This window comes from Neomonachus schauinslandi, chromosome 1 (assembly GCF_002201575.2).
Source record: "Neomonachus schauinslandi chromosome 1, ASM220157v2, whole genome shotgun sequence".
In the NCBI taxonomy this organism is placed as follows: Eukaryota; Metazoa; Chordata; class Mammalia; order Carnivora; family Phocidae; genus Neomonachus; species Neomonachus schauinslandi.
The window spans coordinates 153,527,977-153,552,816 of NC_058403.1; the positions used below are offsets into that span (position 1 = coordinate 153,527,977).

Below are 24,840 nucleotides of genomic sequence, written 5' to 3' on the forward strand. Positions count from 1 at the left end.
TTTTTTTTTTTTGTCCGAGAGAGAGAGCACGAGCAACAAGCAGGGGGAGCGGCAGGCAGAGGGAGAAGCAGGCTCCCCACCAAGCAAGGAGCCCGATGTGGGGCTCGATCCCAGGACCCTGGGATTACAACCCGAGCCAAAGGCAGATGCTCAACTGACTGAGCTACCCAGGCGTCCCTAAAGCTAAGTTCTTATGTAGAAAGGTAGATAGAAAGCTACATACTGGCTAAATTTATCAGTAGATCAGTAGATAATGCCTAAAATGAGTAAATCAAGAAATAACTGTAAATTCCTACTTGAAATACATTGGTACCTGCAAGGGGAAAGATTTAGACTGCAGTTGACCCTTGAACAACACAGAGGTAAGGGGCACCAACCTCCCGCACAGTCAAATCTCTGCTCTTGACCAGAAGCCTTAGTGGTAATATAAACAGCTGATTAACATACCTTTTGTATGCTATATGTATTATATACTGTATTCTTAAAATAAACTAGAGAAAAGATGTTAAGAAAATCATAAGGAAAATACATTTATATTACTATACTATAAAAAAAATCTGCATGTAAGTGGACCAACACAGTTCAAATCTGTGTTGTTCAATGGTCAACTATATTTTGTTTTGTTTTTTGCATTTTTTTTGTTGATCATGTTAAGTGTACTCTTTAATCGCCATCCCCTATTTCCCCCATCCCTTCACCCACCTCCCATCTGGTAACCATCAGTTTGTTTTCTATAATTAAAAGTCTGTTTCTTGGTTTGTCTCTTTTCCTCCAATTTGTTTCTTAAATTCCACATGAGTGAGATCATATGGTATTTGTCATTTCCTGACTTACTTTGCTTAGTATTATACTGTCTAGCTCTATCCATGTTGTTCAAATGGCAAGACTTCATTCTTTGTTATGGCTGAATAACATTCCATTATATATTTATATATATGTGTATATATATAGCACCTCTTTTTTATCCATTCATCTATCAGTGGACACTTGGTCGGCTTCCATAGTTTGACTATTACAAATAATGCTGCTATAAACATAGGGGTGCATGTATCCCTTTGTATTAGTGTTCTTGTATTTTTTGGGTAAATACCCAAAATTGCAATTCCTGGATCATAGGGTAATTCTGTTTTTAATTTTTTTTTTTTTTTAAGATTTTATTTATCTACAGAGAGATAGTGAGAGATAATGAGAGCAGGAACACAAACAGGGGGAGTGGAAGAGGGAGAAGCAGGCTTCCCACTGAGCAGGGAGCCCGATGTGGGGCTCGATCCCAGGACCCTCAGATCATGACCTGAGCCGAAGGCAGACGCTTAACAACTGAGCCACCCAGGTGCCCCCTGTTTTTAATTTTTTGAGAAACCTCCACACTGTTTTCCACAGTGGCTGCACCAATTTACATTCCCACCAACCATTCAAGAGCGTTCCCTTTTCTCCACATCCTTGCCAGCACTTGTTTTCTGTGTTTTTGACTTTAGACATTCTGGTAGATGTGAGGTGATAATTCATTGTGGTTTTAATTTGCATTTCCCTGATGATGAGTGATGTGGAGCATCTTTTCATGTGTCTGTTGGCCATCTGTATGTCTTCTTTGGAGAAATGTCTGTTCATGTCTTCTACCCATTTTTCAGTTGGATTATTTGTTTTTTTGGATGTTGAGATGTATAAATTCTTTACATATTTTGGATATTAACAAGGGTTGACTATATTTTGAATGGTTACAAGATTAGAGGTGGGGAGGATTGTGACAAGGACAGTTATTATTTATTTATTTATTTATTTATTTTTGGGGGGGAGGGGCAGAGGGAGAGGAAGAGAGAGAATCTTAAGCAGGTTCCACACCCAGCACAGAGCAAAACGCAGGGCTCAATCTCATAACCCTGAGATCACGACCTGAGCTGAAATCAAGAATTGGATGCTTAACCAATTGAACCACCCAGGCGCACCAGGACAGTTATTTTTAGGTTTATTAAAAAAAAAAAAAAAAAGTTTTCTTTTTTTTTTTTTTTAAAGATTTTATTTTATTTATTCGACAGAGGGAGAGAGACAGCTAGAGAGGGAACAAAAGCAGGGGGAGTGGGAGAGGGAGAAGCAGGCTCCCGGCCGAGCAGAGAGCCCGATGCCGGGCTCGATCCCAGGACCCTGGGATCATGACCTGAGCCGAAGGCAGACGCTTAATGACTGAGCCGCCCAGGCACCCCAAAAAGAGTTATTTGAGAGAGAGAGAGCGAGCATGCACGCGGGTAGGGGGAAGGACAGAGGTACAGAATCTTCAAGCAGAGTCCCCGCTGAGAGCAGAGCCCAACTTGGGGCTTAATCTCATGACCCATGAGATCATGACCTAAGCTGAAACCAAGAGTCAGACTCTTAACCAACTGAGCCACCCAGGTGCCCCAGGACAGTTATTTTTTATATTATACTCATATTAAATGGATAAAATTTAAAATATAAAAGATTAAAAAAAAAAGTCTTCATGTCACTAGGTAAATAACTCAATGCTAACTGGTAATGTCCTGAAATATTAGTTCCCTTCATTGGCAATCCAAAACGACTGACTTGCTTATCTAATTTACCTTCTAAACCTTAAATTAAAACATACCTTCCGAACATCAGAACTTTTGGGTTCTGTTGTCCAAGTGATAACCCGAGACACTGCCAGACGAGTTTCACTGGAATTTATAAAATCTCCTGGATCCATCTGTTTGGCCAGAGTTTCTATGTATTTAAGGATAGCAACCTTCACCTACAGAGGTAAGCACAATGAGAGAGGACAATCAGATGGTCACTGAGGGATACGGACAATACTTCAGAAACAATTAGGTGATTATTTTTTCGACCAATACAAAATGAAACACCATCAACAACAACAAAGAAATTATATAACCATCTACATACCTGAGGTACAAATACATGGTAATGTGGATTTTTGTTTTCACATATGCAGAACTTTTAAGTCCCAGGTGTTTCATTCCCTGTGTCTGAACAACTGCTGAAGACTCTCTTGACAAGATTAGACCCTTTTCCTTGAGCCTGCCTTCAGAGCTTACAGCTGACTTGTCTAGATTTCCCTAGGAGCCCATCTTTATAAATTAAGTGTAATTTGGCTTTTGTGGAAATGAACCAAAAGTATTCTGGAAATAAGGTATCATAAACCAAGTAAGTAATTGAGGTGGGCAATACAGGTTTTCTCCCAAACATACAGTAACATTCACCCAATGAGATCATGTTCCTTAATAGGTCCATCAATTGCTAGAACTACTACCTTTCAAAAGAAGCGTCACAAAAAATTTTTACAGAAGTACCACTGGAGAAAATACAACACTTATTTGTAATTCCTGATGCTTGGGTGCATGCTAGGTAGGTGTGTGGTCGAATGCAGGCTTCAAAATCAGCAGGAGGTGGGGCAAAGCACACATGCTTCTTCCTTATGCTCAGCCTTTGTTATCCTTAGAGTTAAATTATCTCTTTTGTTATCCACTGTTAAATTACCTCCTTTCTCCCAGGTGTGTTGGAGCAGAAAAACAGGTTGAGAACAACTGTCACATCTTCTAACATTCTAGGATTTGTAAATAATGGTTCTAAAGGACTCTGCTAGTGCAGTTTAGAAATGGCACCTGGCATAGTGTACAGTCCTTGGATACAACATATGCTGAACATGTATTAAATACAGATTTGCTGACTTGGAAGGTTTACATGTATAATTAAAACAGCAACTTTGAAAAAATACTGCCAAAGATTAAGATAAGAATGATCTTTCTTCCCTTGTTATTGATCTTAAGATGCCACTTGTCTCACTCAACCCAAATAAGGTCCTTTGGAAGTACTGTGCCAAGTCAATATATAGAAAGTGAAGGGTTAAAATAAGGTTCTGACTCTTGTACATTTTCCTCCTTCTGACTCCAGTTTATAAAAGAAAAAGGGGGTGCTTGGGGGCTCGGTCAGTTAAGCGTCCGACTCTTGATTTTGGCTCAGGTCATGGTCTCGGGGCCCGTGGGATCAAGCTCTGCACTCAGCAGGGAGTCTGCTTCTCTCCCTCTCTCTCTTTCCCTCTCCCCCCTCTCTTGGGCATGCTCTTTCTCTCTAAAATAAATAAATCTTAAAAAAAAAATTTTAAAAAGAAAAAAGTGATCAGATTACATTCATTTCAAAATGAATAAATTTTAAGAACTATAACTTTAAGAGATGTACTGAAAAAAACTGAGTTAACCTATCAGCCATCTCAGGTAAAATGTGCCGTGGAGAGGAAAAGAGACTTATGGTTAATTTTGCAGTAGCAGGCCCAATAAAGTAAGGCAGCACCTAACATTCTGGATTCTTAAAGCCGTGTCACCTTTTATCAGTGTGAATAATTGAAAGGTGGCAATAGTAAATCAAAGGATGAACATCAATGTAGTTTGTTTTCAATTTGCCACCATCAATATTTGAATGCACTTATTTGTGCTATGTGAGATTCGACTAGTGCAGTGTCTTGGCAATTTACAGAGGCACATAAAATTTTAAAGGGTTTCACAGAGCAGGTGTGTTTACTATGCCACTCGGCAAAATAATCACAATACACACATAATAATCATTTGAAAGTTTAGATTTAAGTAGAGTATTTCACAAGTTTATATACATAGTCTGTAATTTTAATAACACAAACGTATTCTTCAGAGAAGGAAAAATTATCTTGCTACTTAAACGTGCATAACTTTATAACAGATCTGTGAAACCCAGAAAAAGTCACCAAAATTGTTTTTTTTAAATATTACTTACTCAAAATCACTGTATTGCCATTTCCCCCATTCTATTGCTTCTTTTCTGACATTTAACCACGACTGTGAGAGATAAAATTTTATATAAAATTTTCTCCTTTATCTGAAAGACGCATTTTTTTCAATAAAGAACTTTATAGATCTCACACTCAAGTTGTTTTTTTCTATAACCTGTTCAGAACAGTTTTTTAATCTTAATCTGTCACCCATCTGAAAATTATTCATTTTTGGCATAGGTATGGCTCCAATTTAACTTTTCCTTGTTATCCTAAAATATCAATTTAGGAGTTGAAGAGTGATTTTCCTCTGTAGCTTTGCCTGTGTGTATGTTTATATAATATGTACTGCATGTATATATAAAATATAAAAGCCATTTAAATATACAGCTTTTAGAGAAACAGTCTGTAATTCCAGTCCCATTTTCCAATAGGAAAGCTAATTTTAATTTGTCTGTTTCCCACTGTCTTTTTCTCTAGGCATTCAACAACTTTATTCTCTCCCTGAACTCCCCTATCACCCTTATTTTTTTTTTTTTAAGATTTTATTTATTTATTCATGAGACAGAGAGAGAGAGAGAGGTAGAGGGAGAAGCAGGCTCCCAAGGAGCAGGGAGCCCGATGGCGGGACTTGATCCCAGGACCCTGGGATCATGACCTGAACCGAAGGCAGACGCTTAACCATCTGAGCCACCCAGGCGCCCTCACCCTTATTTCTTAAGCTAATGGTTTAGACCTCCTTTTCCACTAGCCCATGAAATAGCTCTACGTACATTTTCAACAGCACTTGAATACCTACCTACCCCTGGTACCTAAATCATAACCCTTATTACAATTTATTGTGCATTATAATGATAAAAAATTATAAATTTTATATTTCTTGGACTGCCTCACACAATGGCTAGGACAAAGAATGAGTTCAAAACATTTATCAGTAAAATCAAGTATATGATTCTCCTTCTGTAGGTCACATTTTAAAATCAAAATAGATGGAATCCCTTTCACAAAGCAGCTCTGAGAAATTAACATTATGTTGAGTGTAAATCAACCCTGGTAAGAAACATAATTGTGGTTTTTAAGGCAAAATCATATTCAGAATCTTAAAGGAAAATCAATCATGGGCAATAATGCTTGTAGAAATATATTTCGTGCAGAAGAGAGCAGAAAAATGTAAGGCTTGTAAATGCACATATGCTTGTTATTTCCCTGACTTTAATCTCATTTAATAAAACTCACTAAGAAAACACCTCTAGTAAAGAATTCAGGGGCTTTTCCATTAAATTATATTTTCTTTTATGTTAAACCTAGTAATCATTTTAAGTCACAAATTGGAATCCATCTCGTTTTCACATAAATTAAAAAATGTGTGCTAATAATTGAGAAAGTTAATCCTGATTCTAAATTTTATGCACACATTAGAAATATCACATTGCAAAAAGTGACTATTTCAGTTAAGGAGAACTGGAGAATAGTAGGGAGATTAAACTTAAAAATTTTTGTTTACTAAAATAAAGACATAGGCAAAACTAACATTTTGCCCAAAATACCTATTCAAACTTCTAAACTAAAAAAATAAGTGTTGGGAAATCACAAACATAAAATGAGATAAGACTTTATAGAGCAAGTCTGCATTACCAGCTTAGAGTTAGATGGCCATACTTGTGCTGCTTTCTAAATGGAAATCCCCAGGAAGCTTCTCCAAGACATAGACTGGCAATTGAGTAACATTTGAAATAAAATCTGTGCATGCTTAAAGGGCTTACAGAGGTTAGTAGTTGAAATCAGATGCATACAAACATTCTCTGAAACACGGCAGAGTTTTTAAAGAGAGTTAAGAAAAGAAATAATGAAGATTAAAACAAAAACAAAAAAACCTTGGAGCTCCAAAAAGAGTGAAGCTGGTCCCGAAGTGCTGGCTTGACTGTCTGAAAGTTTATAAAAACAAAATCCACTGATGGAACAGCTTCTCATTGGACAGAAATACAAATATCAACATAACTTTATTAATAAAATACTTCAATTCCTTACAATGTCTTCCAAAGACTTCAATTTTTTACCTTCAAGCTTGGTGTTTGGGTCTGATCAACAGTAAATCTCATTAGAATATTAAATTGAAGATCATTTGGAAAAGATTCTCTGAAATAAGGAAAGAACAAAGCAAAACAAAAATTTATCAAGTAAACATTTAGCAAACTAAACAGAAGATTATGCTGAATACCAAAACACAGTATGTCATTCAAAGAGCATGCATGAAGTCGTATCTCTAAATAGTATAGTCTATATAGTACAGCATACAAGTTATTCCCAGAACAATGTGAACATCTGAATCTATATCCTAATGGGCGTTAAAAACAACACTACAGCAAATAATGGGTCTATCTACCCTCAAGTATGGATTTAATCAGAAAAAAAGTTCTGGGGCGCCTGGGTGCCTTAGTCAGTTAAGGGTCCAACTCTTGATTTCAGCTCAGGTCATGATCTCAGGATCGTGAGATTGAGGCCCACATGGGGCTCCCCTGCTTAGAGGGGAATCTGCTTGATTCCCTCTCTCTCTCCCTCATCCTCTGCCCCTCCCCCCACTTGCACTCTCTCTAAATAAAAAAATCTTTAAAATAAAAAAGTAAAAGAAAAAAAAAGTTGAACATTATCAGAGATATTTCCCCAGACCTAATATCTGAATTCTAGACTCACTTCAACCTAGTAAGTGGGTATTTGAAATAATTCACCTCAACAATCTACACAAGAAAGCAGAAATATATCATTGGTTCAAAATCTTCTGAAAAAAGATTCTGAATATTTAAGTGCTATAATAAAACATTCTTTTTAAATTTAGGAAATATTTTTTATGTTAACATTAGACTGAATAAGATCTTCAACTCTACTTTGAATATCCTAGTTAAGATAAAATACTGCCTTTGAATTACTCAGCCAGTGTTCATGATTGTTTTAGAAAAGAAAGGCAGTGTTTGATTTAAGGACCAGTGTTGCATTAGATATACCCATGTGAATGGGCATCATTAACAATTTTCAAATGAAGCCCATGCAGCCTAAATGAATCAGAAGGATTCAGAAATCTAAACAAAGAAACTAAACATTCCTGATTACTACTGGATAAACTTGAAGTATCTGAAGAAAATATTACCTGGTAACATCAAGGGCTTTCTGAACTTTTGCCTGAACAGATCCAAGCAAATCAGCACCCATTTTTTTTAATAGTTGCGTCAGCAGTACAAACAACCAGTCTTGAAGGTCATCTTTGTGGACTTGTATGAAATCCACTAGAGTCTCCAAAAACATGCTGAATACCTATAGTGGATAAATGGGGAAGGGGAGAGAAAAAGGAGGAAATATTGACCTTTATGATCAATTCAAAACTGAAATAGGAAGGGAATACAGGAATCAGAGGCACAGCGATTGGCAGCCAAGCGGAAAAACAATCTCTCTTGCTTTTCATTGGACTCTGTGATACAAGAGTACGTTTGAACTGTTACCCAACTTCTGCTGAAGTTCAACAATTAGCTATTCCATGCAGCATCACTTGGTAAAGAAACTTTGGCCATAATGGCTGGCACACCTAATGTTGTCAATGATGCCATAGCTTAATGTGGTTAAACTGAAATCCATTTTATCTGAAATTTAGGGCAAGGCATTACCTACTGATAGCCTCACCAGCCCTCAGCTCTTTGGAAGACTGGCACTGAGTTAATCAGAAGATGACTTTGCTGACAGCTACCTTAAAGTATAAGAACATTCTGACATGTTGGGCTAATTAAAGACTCCTAGATTTCTCAATATGTCAGCTGTCAAAAATTCTTTTGGTATGAGATATAGTATTTATTAAAACTGCCCCAAATGTAATTTTAAATGATCTGGGATAACGGTGACTGTACCTAAAATAAATTCAGGATACAAATCTACATCTTAATTTTAGTGATTTCTAAAAAAAAATCATTGATGGCTATTAATCTCCATTTCTTTTGATGGGTTTTATACTTGGTTCCAATATTAATCTACTAGTTAAAAAAGTTTTATAAGGTAAAAAATTTTAAGGAAAGTTAATATTCTTAAGTAATGCATCTCATTAAAATACTTATGAAAAATGACCAACATTAAGGTTCTATCTCTATAAGAAATTCCATACCATACTGGAGAATTTATTTCTAGGTAAAGAAGAAAAAACTCTTAGGACCAGTGTCAGCCATTATATTATGAGACAATGTATAATCACAACAGACTATAAAAACTATGGTTTAAAAAAGTTAGTAATCTCAAAACTTTGCTAATTGAGAATTAAAGAGTTTGTTCTCAATATGTATCTTATTCTTGAATTTCCTTTATGCATTTATACATGAGCTCCCATTTTTTCTCTTATGTTAGAAATGAAGGATTTTCCTGATTAGAATTATAACTAAGGTTTAATATTTGAGTCCGAGTTAGAAAAAAATACACTTTAGCTATTTGCTGAAGATGCACTATAAGTGTAAAAGCAGGAACTATGACTACTTTAGATTTTCTAATACTCTCTGATCCCCAGGCAGTATCTCTTCAACACTGATCTTATTCACAATGCAGAATCATTAACTTCCATCCCACCTCCCTGACCACACCTAAAAACCTGGCTTCTCTTAGATTTAAAACTTGGGCCACTGTCTCAATATTAAATGGCCTTTCGCTGTCTCTCAGGGCCTAGAACACTGTTGAGGGACTCCACTAAACCTACTCTAGCACAAATGCATGTTATCTAATTTAGTACTCATTCTTACTGATTGGTACCTGGCAAATCTGTCCAGTGGTGGATTGGACTCAGTACTTGCCTAGAAAGCCAACTGTTTTAAATACTCAGGAATTTTGTAAGGTAGTTGATAGCCTGAAATTAGCCATGGTGGGGGTATTTACACTTCAGGAATTATAGCAAACACGACACATCAGGGCTTTCTGCCCATCCTCCAAACCTAGTTTGCCAGGCACAACACTCTAATTCTTTGATTTACTTTTAATCTTGTCTCAACTCCTGCCTCTTTTCCTGAAGATTCCAACTTTAAGCTCTCACTATAGTAAAATCAACATTAGAATTCCTAAGTCGATTCTCCCATTTTATCTGGTTCTCAGGAAACTGAGAACCAGAAAATTCCGTGACTTGTCCAAGGTTTCCATAGTGAAGGTTGGGTCACAACTTAATGCTGGCTTTCAACTGTGTTCCATCCACTCTATTACGAGATAACTTACCTCATCCACTTTACTGTCATTCAACATAAAACTCCACTGACTTTTCCCCCACTTTCATTTCCTTTATAGCCATCCTTCTAATAATCGTTTCTATAAGGGAGAGCCATTTTTTTTTCCTCTTTAAGACTAAGCTTTCTATTCTGGATTCTTGCTCTCTACAGTATGGTCTCCTCTACTATCTTTACTCTTTTATTCTCAATCTAAATCCTTTGCTTACAGCTACAGAAGACAATGTCCCAAGAATTTCTCCTTCAGTTTCCTTCCCACCAATTAACTCCTAATCATGAAAAGTAGTAGCTTTTTCATTAGCTTAGTATGCTTGGCCATTCTGTAGCTTGCCACTGCTTTCCTCTTATTATTTCCCATCTGTCTTTCTTCTGTTGCCAGGCATTTTCCTTCTGCATTCTAAATGTGCAGTGATAAAGAGCCAGACTTCTTCCTGATTTGCTTTTCATCAAAAGTGTGACCTTAACAGGCCTGCTCTGCTCCTTACAGGCCCACTGTGCTCTAGCGTAGTAGGCCCCAAGACCTCTCAAATAGCTCTCTTTTGGCCTTTCCCAAATCTGTCCATCATACCATCACTGTAGGCACCAGGTCTTTCTGACCTCAAGTCTGGATTTCTGGAAGAGGCCAGGTAAGTACACACTCTAGGCTTTGCAGGCCATACAGTGTCTTTCACAACTACTCTGCCATTGTAGCACAGCCATAGACAGTATGCGAACAAGCGAATACAGCTGTGTCCCAACATGACTTTATTTACAAAACAGGCAGCGGGCCAACTCATGCTTCTTTCTCATCATCAGACTGTGATATTCTTCTGAGAGACACAAAATCCTCCACTGCCTATAGAATAGTCTACAAAATAATGTCTCAAATGCTTAGACAATGTTCTAACTCTCCAAACTGATCTTGGACTATCTGGCAACATAGTCTTTGTCCCTGAACAGATCTCACCACACTCCTGATTTCCTACCGTACTTCCTCTATTTACACACAGCATGTGACGTGCTACAAGGTTTACCACTCAAGTCTCAGCCAAAAAGCTTCTTAGACCATGTTAGAATATAGCCACATGGAACCTGTTGTGGGACGAGCTTGATGGTGCTATTTAACTTTTTCTGTATTTATATCATCTTCCCACCTGGAACATATAACATTTGAGAATAAAGCCTCTATCTTTATATAGTCTTGCATTACCAGTTAGAACCAAGCTCAAAGTTTATCAGAGGCTGAAGACTGAACAAAAAGTTGTTCAATTAATGTGCAGAAAAAGTTCCTTAAAGAGGAAGGATTTTCTCTTACGTGGAAACTTACCCTGTAATTGGTAGCCAGCCCTTTTTTCTCAATGGCAAGGGAAGATGTGTAAGATCTTCCCTTCATCCCAGCCAAGACTAACTTCTTCTTTCTCTCTCCTATAAACTTTCTGACATCTCCCATTTCTGTGGACTCATGCCAGTCATTTCCAGGAGGCCCTTTCTTCTCATGCTGACATATCTAAAGTTTATGTTCCTGCCAAGATCTGAACTGCTATTTTCTTTAAGAAGACTTCTCTGATTCTTCTAAGTACAAAATTTCTTTTGATTATATATAATGAGAGTACAGATGAACAAAAATGCAGACATGTTATTTATAGTACTCCACATACAGAATTCTATTATTTTTCAAAATACTTAAATCCTATCAATAGTACTTACGAAGTGATAAGATACATGCCTATATATATCTATCCAAAACATATATTGGGAATTTCACATAAAATTTCTTACTTGACTGCCCTATCACACAGAGTTCACTGTTAGATGTTGATATCCTCCCATTTCCTTATCTATAATTAATGAAGAAAGTAGAAAGTAGATATGCTTATATTAGGGCTAAAACTTTGATTTCAGAAAAGAAATTTGAGAACCACTGCTCCATAAACAAATGTTCTGTTTGCTTTCACAGAATGATGTTTATAGAATATTAGAAAGTACTTACGTGGGGGTTGGGGCTAAAGATGTTTTAATAATTGTGAAACTTGGGAATTATTTTTAATAATTCAATGGTACCAACCTTCAATGGAATCAGTTTATAATTCCACATATCTCACAAGTGTACTTTATTGGAAAACAATGATAACATTTGAGCTATTACAGTTGAGGCAGTCTTTTCTCAATCTCACTTACATCTTAGGTGTGCCAGTCATCAAATACAGAAGAACATAATCAAATTAGATTAATTAGTAGATTAAAAAGCACATTTCCAAACAGAATGACAGTTTGCATAACTGCAAATAGCGTTTCGTGGATTGCAAAGGGTCCAACACTGCATGAACTCTTCGGGAGAGAAAATAGAGAAAAAGGGTTAATTTCACAGTCATGCAGTAAAGTTAGGTTTCCAACAAATATTGAACCAACTTACTCTCTATTGAGAGTTCCAACACAGGGGACAGCATGCAAAAAGAAAAAAAGAAAAAAAAGAAAAACACACAAATTAGTCGCCATCAATGCAAAGTTCCTGTATGGAAGAAAAACACTTAGAAAATAAAAGTGACAAATGTTTTTCAAAGTTTCATGATAAACTCAAAATAGTTTTTAAAACAAGAGTTAAATGAACAGTATGAGAGAAGAGCATGTGATTTTCCTGTGTTTTTCCCTCACCTCCTTGCCAAACAAAACCCAGAAAACCAACTTCTTTTCCAGACCCTAATATCCTTGAGGCTCAACTTCTAGAAAGAATCTAAGACTAAGACACCTACCCCCATTTCTAAACAGTGCCAACATTTACTTCCAAAGTACAGTATCTAATTTTTTTTTTCCTCTTCAGAAGCAATACATTTACAAATTAAGTGGTATCTGTGAAGGTTTAGAATGACTACAGTTGTTTGGAAATAAAAAGTAACTGTCTATACCACAACTTTAAGTTTTCCCCAGGTAAGATGTGCATTATGGTCTCCTGATCCTAGGACTGCAGACAGCTCTGCTGTCTAGAACACTCTTTAGGAGACCAGATGTGACTGGGCACCCAACTGTGTTCCATTTTAGTAGCCATAAATTAAATTCCTACCCTAGCTGTTCAAGGCTAAATGGTATGACTTCAAGAGGTAGGACTATACAGATCATGAAATGCCAATTCAAAGCATGAATCTCAGTGAAGGTGGCTCTTTTCAAACAGTTCCTTCAGAGGCCAATGTCAGAACACATAAGGTAACTTTTGGCATCTGACACTTCTTACATTTGAGGGAAAAAAATGATTCTAGAGCAGTCGAAATAAAAATCTTCCCTTCAAACTTACTTAGTTTTAAAAAACTTATACAGTGTTTGGTGTATACTTAGGGCTTTACATATATTAACTCACTTAATCATCCTCACAATCTTATGAGGTAGGTATTACAATTAATTCTATTTTACAGATAAGAGAACTAAGGCACACACTGCTAATAAATGTTGGAGGTAGAATTTGAACCCAAGTAATCTAGCTCTACTATCCATACTTGATATCACTGTGTTGTACCATCTCTCTAGCAAAATATTAACAGGTTTTAAATCAAACATTTGCAGCTTATGTTCTAAATTACTGTCTATGTATACATACATCATCATCCATCACCACTTATTTCCATGCGGTATTTGAGGTTAAAAAAAGTTTATCAAGTTACAGGCATCAAATAATTTCAGCTTGCAAACTTTGCCAATCCTGTACCAGGAAAAAATTCCATCATCTATTTCAATGGTATTCAGAAAGAGCTCTCTCCTGGCCCTTCCTTTCTGGGGTGTCTGCACTGTATACTAGAGCTCTCCTGATATTCTAAAATATATCGCGGCTTGAGAAGGAGATCCTATATGAAAGTATAGATGGTAGAAAGTAGATAGGGCTGCCCACAACCTGTTTCTCTAAGTATCTTGTTTCTGCTGAGGATAGTAGATAGTCTCAATCGTGTTGGGCATTAAGTGAGAACAACTTTCAGTTATCATGGAAGCAGGCTATTATCCAGAAGGTGTTAACATAGAGACTGAAATGTTGATTTTAACCTAAAAAGACAGGGGAAAATCTACCTAACTAAGCTAGTGGTATGAGATGTCTCCTCCTAAACACTATGGCCCATTCAGGGGGCAAGGCTTCAGAAAGTTTCTGCCCTGTGAGGTTTCAGAACAGTTGAGGTTATAGATTAAGTGACTACAATTCACTAGTAGTGGAGAGCTAACCCAGGCTTGAGGAAGACAAAGAAGTGTCCCTGATACCATTTTTCAAGGTTATGAGAAAAAAGTGCATGACTCCTTTGGGGATATGGACACAGTCCAGGCTGGGGTGAGAGTGAGGAAGGAATGACAAGCAAAATGATAGGCTTTGTTTCGACATTTTCTTGAGGGCAATGAGTAGTCACTGCAGGGTTTTAAGCTGGTAGAGAAGATTTATCTTTTATAGAAAGATTACTAAAGGATGCAGTGTGGAGGAGGTGCAACAGGCAAAAGACCACTGTGCCCTGAACTAGCAGTGAGAATGGAGAGATATTCAGAAGGCTGAATCAATTAGGATTAAGTGGGTTTCCAGAATGATGCCCAAAATGTTCACTTGAGCAATGAGGGAATGGAGATTTCATCTAATGAGATAAAGCAACACAGGAGGAAGAGTGGTTTTGAGGTTGAAGATGACCAATAAGGCATGTGACTAAGTAAGCACAAGAGAAAAATATGGGTGGAAGTACACTTTTGGGAGTCATTAGGTTACAGCAAGCAGTAACTGAAGCTTCAGATAAGGTACAGAATGAAAGAAGAGAGCCCAGGGCAAGAATCCACGCAGAGCCAACACTTAGTAAAACATACAAGAGAGACAGGTGTTGCAAGACAAAGGGTATGACGGAGACTGGATGAGACACAACAGACACTTCAACGGACAGATCACATTCCTTAAAGAGACAGAAAAGACACACTGAATAACCAACAATAAAGTTGAAAACAAAAAGAAATGTCAACCAGCAAAATGGAATTTATGAGAAATTCACAGAAGCCAAGCAGATGAGACCACATTAGCAAAAAATTAGGCCCAAGAGAATACTGAGGCTAATAACAGCTTCAAGGTGAGACCTCCCTCCATTTCAACAGAAGGGAAGGTAGAAAGAATGGGTATTCTATGTAGTTAAGATGGCTGGTTTGGAGACAGGAAATGAGAGATTCTGCTTGATGGCTTCCGTTTTTCGGGTAAGCTAAGAAGCCAGGACATATGCTTGGGAGGTGAATGGGCTGCAGTATTGAGGAGAGAAACTATCATGGTCTCCTTGGAGAAGAGAAGAGAAAGATGAGAGGAGGAGGATTACAAGGTAGCACTGAGCATTTAAACAAAACTCACAGATCAGTAATGGAGAATGGCAGGGAAATACCGGAATACACAGGGATGATTTCACCCAGGGGCCTGTACATTGTTTCCCTTCAAGAATCCTAACCTTTGGGGAGCCTGGGTGGCTCAGTCAGTTAAGTGTCTGTCTTCGGCTCAGGTCGTGATCCCAGGGTTCTGGGATCAAGCCCCGCAGATGGCTTCCTACTCAGCAGGGAGACTGCTTCTCCCTCTCCCTCTGCCATCCCCCTACTTGTGCTCTCTCACTCTTGCTCTCTCTCAAATAAATAAAATCTTAAAAAAAAAAAAAAAATCCTAACCTTCAACTGGTGGCATGAGCTCTGCGAGCAGAGGTTCCTGGATATATGTTTCTACTGTAGTGTCAATAACCCAGAACTGAGCACAGAAAACAGGGATCAGCAAACTACAGTCTGCAAGTTAAGAATGGTTTTTACATTTTTGATTTTAAAAAGTTTTTTTTTTTTAAAAAGCAATTTACATGAAAATTAAAATTTCAGTGTTCATAAAGTTTTGTTGCAACCTAGCCATAATCATTGGTTTACATATTGTGTATAGATGCCTTTGTGCTACAATGGCAGAGTTGAGTAGTGGTGACAGAGATCCTTATGGCACACAAAGCTGCAAATATTTACTATCTGGCCCTTTACAGAACAAAAAATGGTCTACTTCTGATAAAGAACAAAACTGTATCTGGAAAGAAAATAAAGTATCAAAATCAGTTGCTTGTTCTGAAGATGGAGCTGTTGGTACTTTATAAAGATATATTTAAAAAATGGGGAAGGAGAAATCTGCTATTCTAATAATATCAGGATATACTGCAAAAGCTCAAATCAAACCCTGACATTTTATTTATTTATTTTTCTTTTATTTATTCGGGAGAGAGACAGAGAGACCATGAGCAGGGTAAGGGGCAGAGGGAGGAGGACAAGCAGACTCCCTGCTGAGCGTGAAGCCAGACACAGGGCTCGATCCCAGGACCCTGAGACCATGACCTGAGGTAAAGACAGATGCTTAGCCAACTGAGCCACCCAGGTTCCCAAACCCTGACATTTTAAACTCAGCACAGTATGGTGACATATCCAGTTTATTCTTAATGAATTACACTATTGGCAGAGCCTCCAATGGACAATCAATCACCAAACAAAAGTCAAGCAGGAACAAATTAACAAAAATCTTCCCATTACATTGGTCTTCACTGATCTAACTAAAATGCCCAAAAACCTAATCAAACAAACAAAACCAGATGGGTCAGTAAGAATTGTATATTGTTATAAAACCTGATGAAGAAAAACCAAAAAGTCACCTTCATGACAATTCTAGGGAGGACCGTAGCTGGTTCTCCATGTCTATTAAGGGAAGCCAAGCATATGTGCTCAGTTCAGTTCCTTTCCCAACATCAAACTCAACTTTCCTATTTCATCTCCAAGAGACTCTTTAAAAAGTGTTTCTTTTTTATTACTGTATAAATTCTAGCATCCAACTAAATTGTATTATTGTCCTAGCAAAAAAATAAGCTGGGACTTCAAGAAATAATCCAGCCTCGGTCTTATACCTTCCACTAGGTAAGAATTATATCACTTATTGAAGATGTTTTAAAATTCTATTTTTTAGGGGCACTTGGGTGGCTCAGTCATTATGCGTCTGCCTTCGGTTCAGGTCATGATCCCAGGGTCCTGGGATCGAGCCCCGCACTGGGCTCCCTGCTCAGCAGGAAGCCTGCTTCTCCCTCTCCCACTCCCCCTGCTTGTGTTCCCTCTCTCGCTGTGTCTCTCTCTGTCAAATAAGTAAATAAATAAATAAAAATCTAAAAAAATAAAAAAAATTCTGTTTTTTAGGGATGCCTGTGTGGCTCAATCAGTTAAGTGTCTGCCTACGGCTCAGGTCATGATTCCAGAGTCCTGGGATCGAGCCCCACATCGGGCTCCTTGCTCAGCGGGGAGTCTGCTTCTCCCTCTGCCGCTCCCCCTGCTTGTGCTCCCTTTCTCTCTCTCTGACAAATAAATAAAATCTTAAAAAAAATTTCTATTTTTTAAAGTTGTATAATTACTAAAATATTGTTTGTAAAAGAGGTCCATCCAGATCACAATTGTCTTGTTCTCTGGTTTATATTGCCAAGAAAATATATCAACAATTAATTTGTTCAAGATTTATAGAAATTTTTGCATTAAAGCAAGTACTACAGCTGTAACTGGTGGTAGTAATGTAAGTATAAAATCATACAGTTACCAACATGTTCAGTTTGAAAGTTATAAACTTCATTTATTATTCATTCATTCATTTATTTATTTATAGGTAACCTGTAGGCCCAGTGTGGGGCTTGAACTCATGATCATGAGATCAAGAGTTGCAACTCCACTGACTGAGCCAGCCAGGCACCCCTGAAAGTTATAAATTTTAAACAAACTGCTTACCAAGTGTTTTTTAATCTTTGTCTTTAATGGAAATTTGCATTCTTGGATAAAATAAATATACCATTTGATAGAGGATAATCTTTGAAAACTGTTTTAAAGTAGAAGCAATTTATAATCTTTAGCTGGATTTTAGTTTATATGTAAAGTGGGATTTTATTATCTTTAAAGTAGTGTTGCAAGTAATGAAAATATCAAAAATAGAAAAAAATGAGAATGATATGTGCAACAATAAAGTGAAGACAATAAAAAAATAAGGTGAAATTCATTAATTTTTTTTTATAATTTCCCTTCCACATCTCCCTCTCACTTAGGTTAGAAATTCTCATGCAGACAACTGGTAACCTAAAAAAAGACAATAAAGTTTCACCATTGTCAGACACATTACTGAAAACAGAGTAGCCAAATACATTTTACAACATGTAAAATTACAATTACCCTGCAAGGTGAACCAAAATTTCCAGGTGCACGTGCAGATTGCGCCTAAGTGCTTAAAACGAAGTATGTTTTAATCAACATTAAAAATTAAACAGTGTTCTGAAAATTTTTATGGACTACTTCAACATATGAAATGTTTTTAACGTTACTACCAAACTATGGCCAACATGGTACTTTGTGCTTTTGTGTTATTTAATGGCAATTCTTTTCTACACAACTGCACTTTTAAGATAAGAAAATATTTACATTAACACTGCAAAAGAAGAAAACAATAGACCTTTTTTCAACTTACCCCAATTTTTTCCCATTACAAACAGTAAAAAGTTTCTAGTGATACAAACACATTCAGTTTGACTAATTCTATGAGTCATGCTTGTTACTATATCCCTCAGCTTATAGTCTTAGACAATCTCTCTTTGGAGAAATTTAAATGGTTACCAGAGAGCAATTTCTAAATTATGTATTTTACCAAAAATTTCAATTGTGTTTGAAAAGATTATTACCATTTTGGGGCAATAATAAAAAAAATGGCTTACAGTGTTTTGCTATTATTTTACTTTTATTTTTTTGGCAATCCACAGGTGACATCCCATAGGAGTAAATAATCTTAAATACTAAAACATACCTTGCCATGAGGATCAGCAAACATTCTTGTGAAAATTTCACACAATCTTTTCAGTTCAACTCGACTGTCAAAATAATAAAGCAGCTTATTAATATCTTTTTTTAAAAAAGATCTATTTATTTGAGAGAGAGACAGAGAGAACAAGCAGGGGGAGGGGCAGAGGGAGAGGGACAAGTAGACGCCCTGCTGAGCGGGGGTGGGGGGGTGGGGGGGTGGGGTGGGGCGGTGCCACGGGGGCAGGGCTTGATCCCATAACCTGGAGATCATGACCTGAGCAGAGGTCAGATGCTTGGCCAACTAAGCCACCCAGGTGCCCCAAAAGTAGCTTATTAATAACTTGCTGTAGGAAGAATTCATTTAAAAATAACCTTAGCTATAAATAGGCTTCTTATAAAAAATCAAAACAAAACAGTCCTCCAAATCAAAAAATGTGTGGGACTTACTAATCAGGGATAAATACAAATTTATCAAATGCAACAATAATTCTGTTGCGACCCACATTATTTTAAAAGTTATATGAAAAGAACTACAATTGTATTTCATTAATGTAGCATGACAGGGGATACTGTACAAATGACATTCCCAGCACATGAATCTTATCTTTTATTTATTTTTTTAAAGATTTTATTTCATTTGACAGAGAGAGAGAGAACGTGAGAGAGGGAATACAAGCAGGGGGAGTGCGAGAGGGAGAAGCAGGCTTCCCGCCAAGCAGGGAGCCCAATACAGAGCTCGATCCCAGGACCCTGGGATCATGACCTGAGCCGAAGGCAGATGCTTAATGATTGAGCCACCCAGGAGCCCCTGAATCTTATCCTTTAAATGCTAAGATGTTTTCTTAAATTTGGCCACCTGAGGGCTAAAATCTTTCTACACTATGCCCTACTCTCTTGCCACTGATAATGATATACTGAACCTAATATTAACCTAATCTGGATGGGGTTAGGAACAATATTATGATTTATTGCAATGATTCATGAAGTATGATAGGCAAACATTAAAATATATTAGGCAGTACACTGATGAACATCTATTTTAAATTAAATAGGTTTAATACTTCCTAAAGTAAATATACAGCTAGCAACTCTAACCCTGATTTCAGGTATCAAGTCAAGAAGTAGCCCTCTAATTTTCCACTACACTCAAACTTACGAATTATCTGAATCTAGGTTTTTAAAGGGGTTGACTAGAGAAGTTTAAAACATTACACAGATAAAGACAATAAAGAATTTAGGGGGGAAAAGCAAATAAAAGCCATTAGGAAAGAAAACTGAATCAAATCAAACCAAATCAGACAAACTATAAAACCAATATAAAGTTAAGAGAAATTCACTCCAATTCCATTTTGTATAACACTATGACTCACATAATACATGAACACTGAGAATATACCTTCATGTTCAAGTGAGCATAAACATTCTTTCTTCTCACTGAAAAATTTATCAGGAATGAATTTTAATAAACCGGCCAGCTTTAATCTCATGTACACTTTATTATTTTTTTAATTTTAGAAATTAATACCCTTTTTCATGAACTTCTATTTGTGAATAAAAAGTTTCCTTTTAAATAAAAATTTCTAGTATAGATAGTATTGATGGTCCTGAAGCTTGGGAAAATATTTTGGTGCCATCTTCTGAATTTAAAACAAGTCTGTTCCCATACTAATATCTCTAAGGTGTTATGGAGACAAAGTCAAGTTGAAAGTGCTAACCTGACAGAACAATTATTTTAAGCCAACACAACTCACCTTAGTGTTCTCTGATTTTTTAATAGGTTCTGCAGACCCAGGAGGCCTTCTTTCCTTTCTGACCAGTTGGAACTAGCACATCTATTGAGGACTTCTGCCACATCTTCTGTCTGCCTCATATATGTGGGAATACTACCATTTCGAGAACTATAGGAGCGTTCTGAACAAGCACTAGATGCATCGCTGTTGGCGTCATCATCTGAATGCATTCCATATGATTCATATCTTCTTCGAGCAGGTTTTTTCTGTTATACATAAAGGCTCTCATTAGCAGTAGCCAAAAGAATATACTGGTATTTTACAATTTCTACTGACCACAAAAAGACTGGTTTTTGTTTTAAAATCAGTACCAATCATGAGGCTAATTACTGTAATAATAAAATTATTATCAATGTTATATCAATTGATCACTGATTTTATTATCAATATTTAGTTTTGCTTCAGAAAACATGTTTTAGAAGTTAGTAGAAGATGAATATTTTTAAACTATGGGATATAGTATAAACAGAATAAGGCTATATGAAAGTTCAGATATTAAAGTGGGAAGTGCTCAAATTGTGGGTTTTTCCCTCTTCTTTTTCCTTTTCATGGAAACCAAGAACTATTAGAGTATAAATGAACAGAAACTACTTGAAATTTGAGTTGGTAAGAAGAGAATATTACTTTTTAAAGGATGAGAATGGATCAGGAAACACATTTTCCTGTATGACTTCTATTTTCTCCTGTCTGCTTTCTCTTCTCTCTAGTCTCCCTTTTACATCTACTACCACTTCTCTTGCCACATTTTCTTCCTTTGTACCCAACCCTCACGTCTCCTCGAGAAGTGAAATACAAAGCATGATGAGAACCTGCTTTGCTTGCTATTATTTTTAAGAGGCAAGCTCCTTGAGGGTCCTCCATGTTTTTCCCAATGTGTCTATACCGTCTATTTCAATAAATGCAAGAAAGCCTATTTAGATTCCTTTGATTTCTTTACATCTGAAGCTTATCATTTTGTATCTGTAACTGCTAATTATACCTTGCATATAAAAATGAAACGAGAGAGTAAACAGCTTATTTGAAATTTTCTTGGAAGGATTGCAAATATATCTTTATATAATCTGATATCTGAATTTAAGGCTCATGAGCAGTGAAGACATTTTTATGAAACATGTTAATAAGCACAATAATTTAAAACAGTTCCAGTGGCTACAACAAATTCTCCAAAGTCTAAAATCTAAAAACAAAAAGTAACTTGAATTTAATTCAAAATAGTTTTATAAAGACATTTCCATCACTAAATGCCTCTTACTGATTTAGAGACACCAACTTAATTTAGAAAGTGCTAATGTGGTATTCCTGTGTTGGGTTCTAGAATCAGTTTTGTCATTGACATCAGTATGAATAATAACATCTCATCTGTATGGAGCAGTCAAGCTGGAAGGACAAGAACTCCCATAGGACATTCAAACAGCATCTCCCTATTGATAATTATATATACAGAAAAATGGATGTATTAAAGGATCTTATTACTTCCACTTGAATATTTTCTAGAAAACTATCATCTGTTAAACTGATGAAGCAAAAGAAAAAAGTTATGGTATCATAAGATGTCAGAAAACAGCAATGTCTATACCTTAGTCCGTGTGTCTCCTAAGAGCTGAGAGCAGTAAATTTTTAAAGAGAAAAATTAAAAATAATGAAGAACATTTTGCTAAACAGTACAATGAAGTAGGCATAAACAATGCCCATAATCAGAAACATTAAAATTTTTAATATATAGATACATGAGAACTGCTTATTAGCAGACTATATCTTCAATCTTGCCAATATCCTTTAGTCCTAAGCTACAAAAATATTCCCATAACCAGTTTTCCTAAAGAAACTCAAATTTTCTTTTTTTTTTTTAAGTTGGCTCCACGCCCAGTGTGGAGCCCAACGTGGGCCCAAACTCACAACCCTGAGATGAAGACCTGAGCTGAGATCAAGAGTGGGACGCTTAACCGACTGAGCTACCCAGGTGCCCCTCAAATTTTCTATTTGAATCCTTCTGTCATTTCCAAAGTTAACTTTGTTTCTGTGATTTTCCCAAGGTGCAAATTAGGCTTAGTAGTTGGAAAGATTTTTTTCTAGAAATTAATAGTTATAATCGGAATATCTATGCTATGCAAATAATGGAAGTAGATAGAATCAAATTATTGGGATTCAGCTTTTGGCCCTGGTAATTAAATATTCCTTATATAATTCAAACACATCTTACTATTATAAGTAACAGTTCAAGAATAACCCATTCAATTAATAAAATTTATGTGAGCATAATTTCATTTAAAAAGAAACAAGAAAATATGATTTGAGAAATACATTGAGGAAAAACAGTAAATTTAAAGCATCTGATTTAAGATCATCAGAACAAGATGTGATCAATATATCCCATGCCCAAGACAAAAAATTCCTACTTAGTTACATCATTTATAAAAAAATCAATCAAATGGCTGAGATAAAGGAAAAAAACTCAGCACACATAGACTGTTAGAACAGAACTACATATGTAATTACATTTATTGTATTATAGCTACGACCATCGAATATTTTTCAAAACTTATTTCTCAAATATGTGGCATAAATTGTATTGTATCAACACTGGCTAAGACAGTCTTAAAAGGCATAATGTATTTCTTATTTCAAAACAAAGATGAGGCTGGGGCGCCTGGGTGGCTCAGTCGGTTAAGCGGCTGCCTTCGGCTCAGGTCATGATCCTGGAGTCCTGGGATCGAGCCCCGCGTCGGGCTCCCTGCTCAGCAGGGAGTCTGCTTCTCCCTCTCCCTCTGCCTGCCTCTCTGCCTACTTGTGCTCTCTATCTGTCAAATAAATAAATAAAATCTTTAAAACAAACAAACAAACAAACAAAACAAAGATGAGGCCTTTTATACGTTCTGTGTAAGAAACTGAGTAAATGCTTCCCAAACATTGGATTAATATAATTTGAAACAGAAAGTGTCATACTGAATTGACTTGGGAAACTGGCAAAAGCCAATTATAGTCATTGTTCAAATGATACTTCTTTCATAATTTTAAGTGAGAAAAACGGCAGTGAAATATGTACAGCACTCTCTGACAAACTATCATGGATCTATAGATGATGTTTTTAAATCTCACTGTTGAATGTGTCAGGCATAAAGAGCCAGGAGGATATCCTAATTATCATGTGTCTTGAAGCTGTACTTTCTCTCAGCTCAGAAAATATACATAAGACTAAACAAAATCCTACCCCAAACTAACACAATCCCTAAATACTCAAAGTTAAGCAAGCTTTGAAATATATTGCTTGTAGTCTACATATTTATGTACTAATCTAATCTACCCTTACTCTTAGTGTACTACAGTGCATAAAACACATTACCCTATTAAGGACATCAATATTTATATTCCTGACATGCCATCAATTACTTTTAGCCTTGGCTTAAAATTCTGGCCAAGAAATAAAGATCAAGAATTGATTATACTGCTCTGCTTTTTAAATTGCCCACATTTGATCATCCTCAATTATATCCACAAGCATTTTCCTATGTCCTTTCCTACACTGGTGGACTGCCTTACCCATACATTAGTTTCATAGTGGGAACATTTATAATGATAAGGAAATGGAGAAGAGTACCAAGGCATCTGCTACCGCCTCCTCCACATCAGAACCTGTGTTCAGGACTCGCATGGCACTGACAGAAGATGACAGTCGGCTTGACTGGCTGATCCCATACCCTGGACCTAATTCGTCAGAAGGAGGAAAACAGCTTTGAGAGAGTCATAAATTTAACAGTGTCACATTGGAAACTTTAAGATCCTTAAGGGGAGGAAAAAAAAAAAAAAACCAATGGGGCAAAGCATTTTAAAAGCAATTCTGTATTTTCTGGGTACATTTGGTTTTTGGTCAAATAAAATGGTAAAGGCAATTAAAATTACTGACAGTGTGTGGAATATAAATTTAAAGAATAGTAGCTATGATACATTTATGACCAGAAGATAGAAGAAAGAATGGCTGGCTAAGGGCTTGCAAATCTACAGCCTGTGCAATTAGTCCAGCTCTATCAGTCACGCAAATCTCTTCCATTCAGGTGAGCCACGGAGTAGTCCAGAACAAAGATCAAACCTCAAACCAATAATGATTAGGGAGCTCAATAAAGCCACACCAGTTTACCAGGGAAAAAACCTCCAATTATTATTTCTCCTTCTTCAAGATAGGTTGATTTCAATCTATAACTAAGACATGTCATTTGATACTTGTTAAGCACCTACTGTGTGCCCAACATTCTGAGGTATGTAAAGACAAACTAGAGATGGATTC

General features: G+C 36.6%; 1 protein-coding gene across 18 annotated transcripts in view; it reads right to left on the reverse strand.

Annotated features, from left to right (window-relative positions):
* The window catches only part of CLASP2 (cytoplasmic linker associated protein 2), a 183,368-nt gene that overhangs the window by 34,011 nt on the left and 124,517 nt on the right, over nucleotides 1-24,840 (reverse strand). For 7 of the 18 annotated variants that reach the window (XM_044920826.1, XM_044920842.1, XM_044920809.1 and 4 more), the window contains 6 exons: nucleotides 24,157-24,263; nucleotides 20,523-20,767; nucleotides 18,776-18,839; nucleotides 7,890-8,053; nucleotides 6,805-6,883; nucleotides 2,597-2,740 (listed from right to left, as the gene is read on the reverse strand). In XM_044920826.1, coding sequence (XP_044776761.1) covers nucleotides 2,597-2,740; nucleotides 6,805-6,883; nucleotides 7,890-8,053; nucleotides 18,776-18,839; nucleotides 20,523-20,767; nucleotides 24,157-24,263 — 803 coding nt within the window. Of the gene's footprint in view, nucleotides 1-2,596; nucleotides 2,741-6,621; nucleotides 6,673-6,804; nucleotides 6,884-7,889; nucleotides 8,054-12,373; nucleotides 12,377-18,775; nucleotides 18,840-20,522; nucleotides 20,768-22,137; nucleotides 22,162-24,156; nucleotides 24,264-24,840 lie in introns of all 18 variants that reach the window. The other 11 variants (XM_021677581.2, XM_044920839.1, XM_044920802.1 and 8 more) reach the window with 5 other exon arrangements.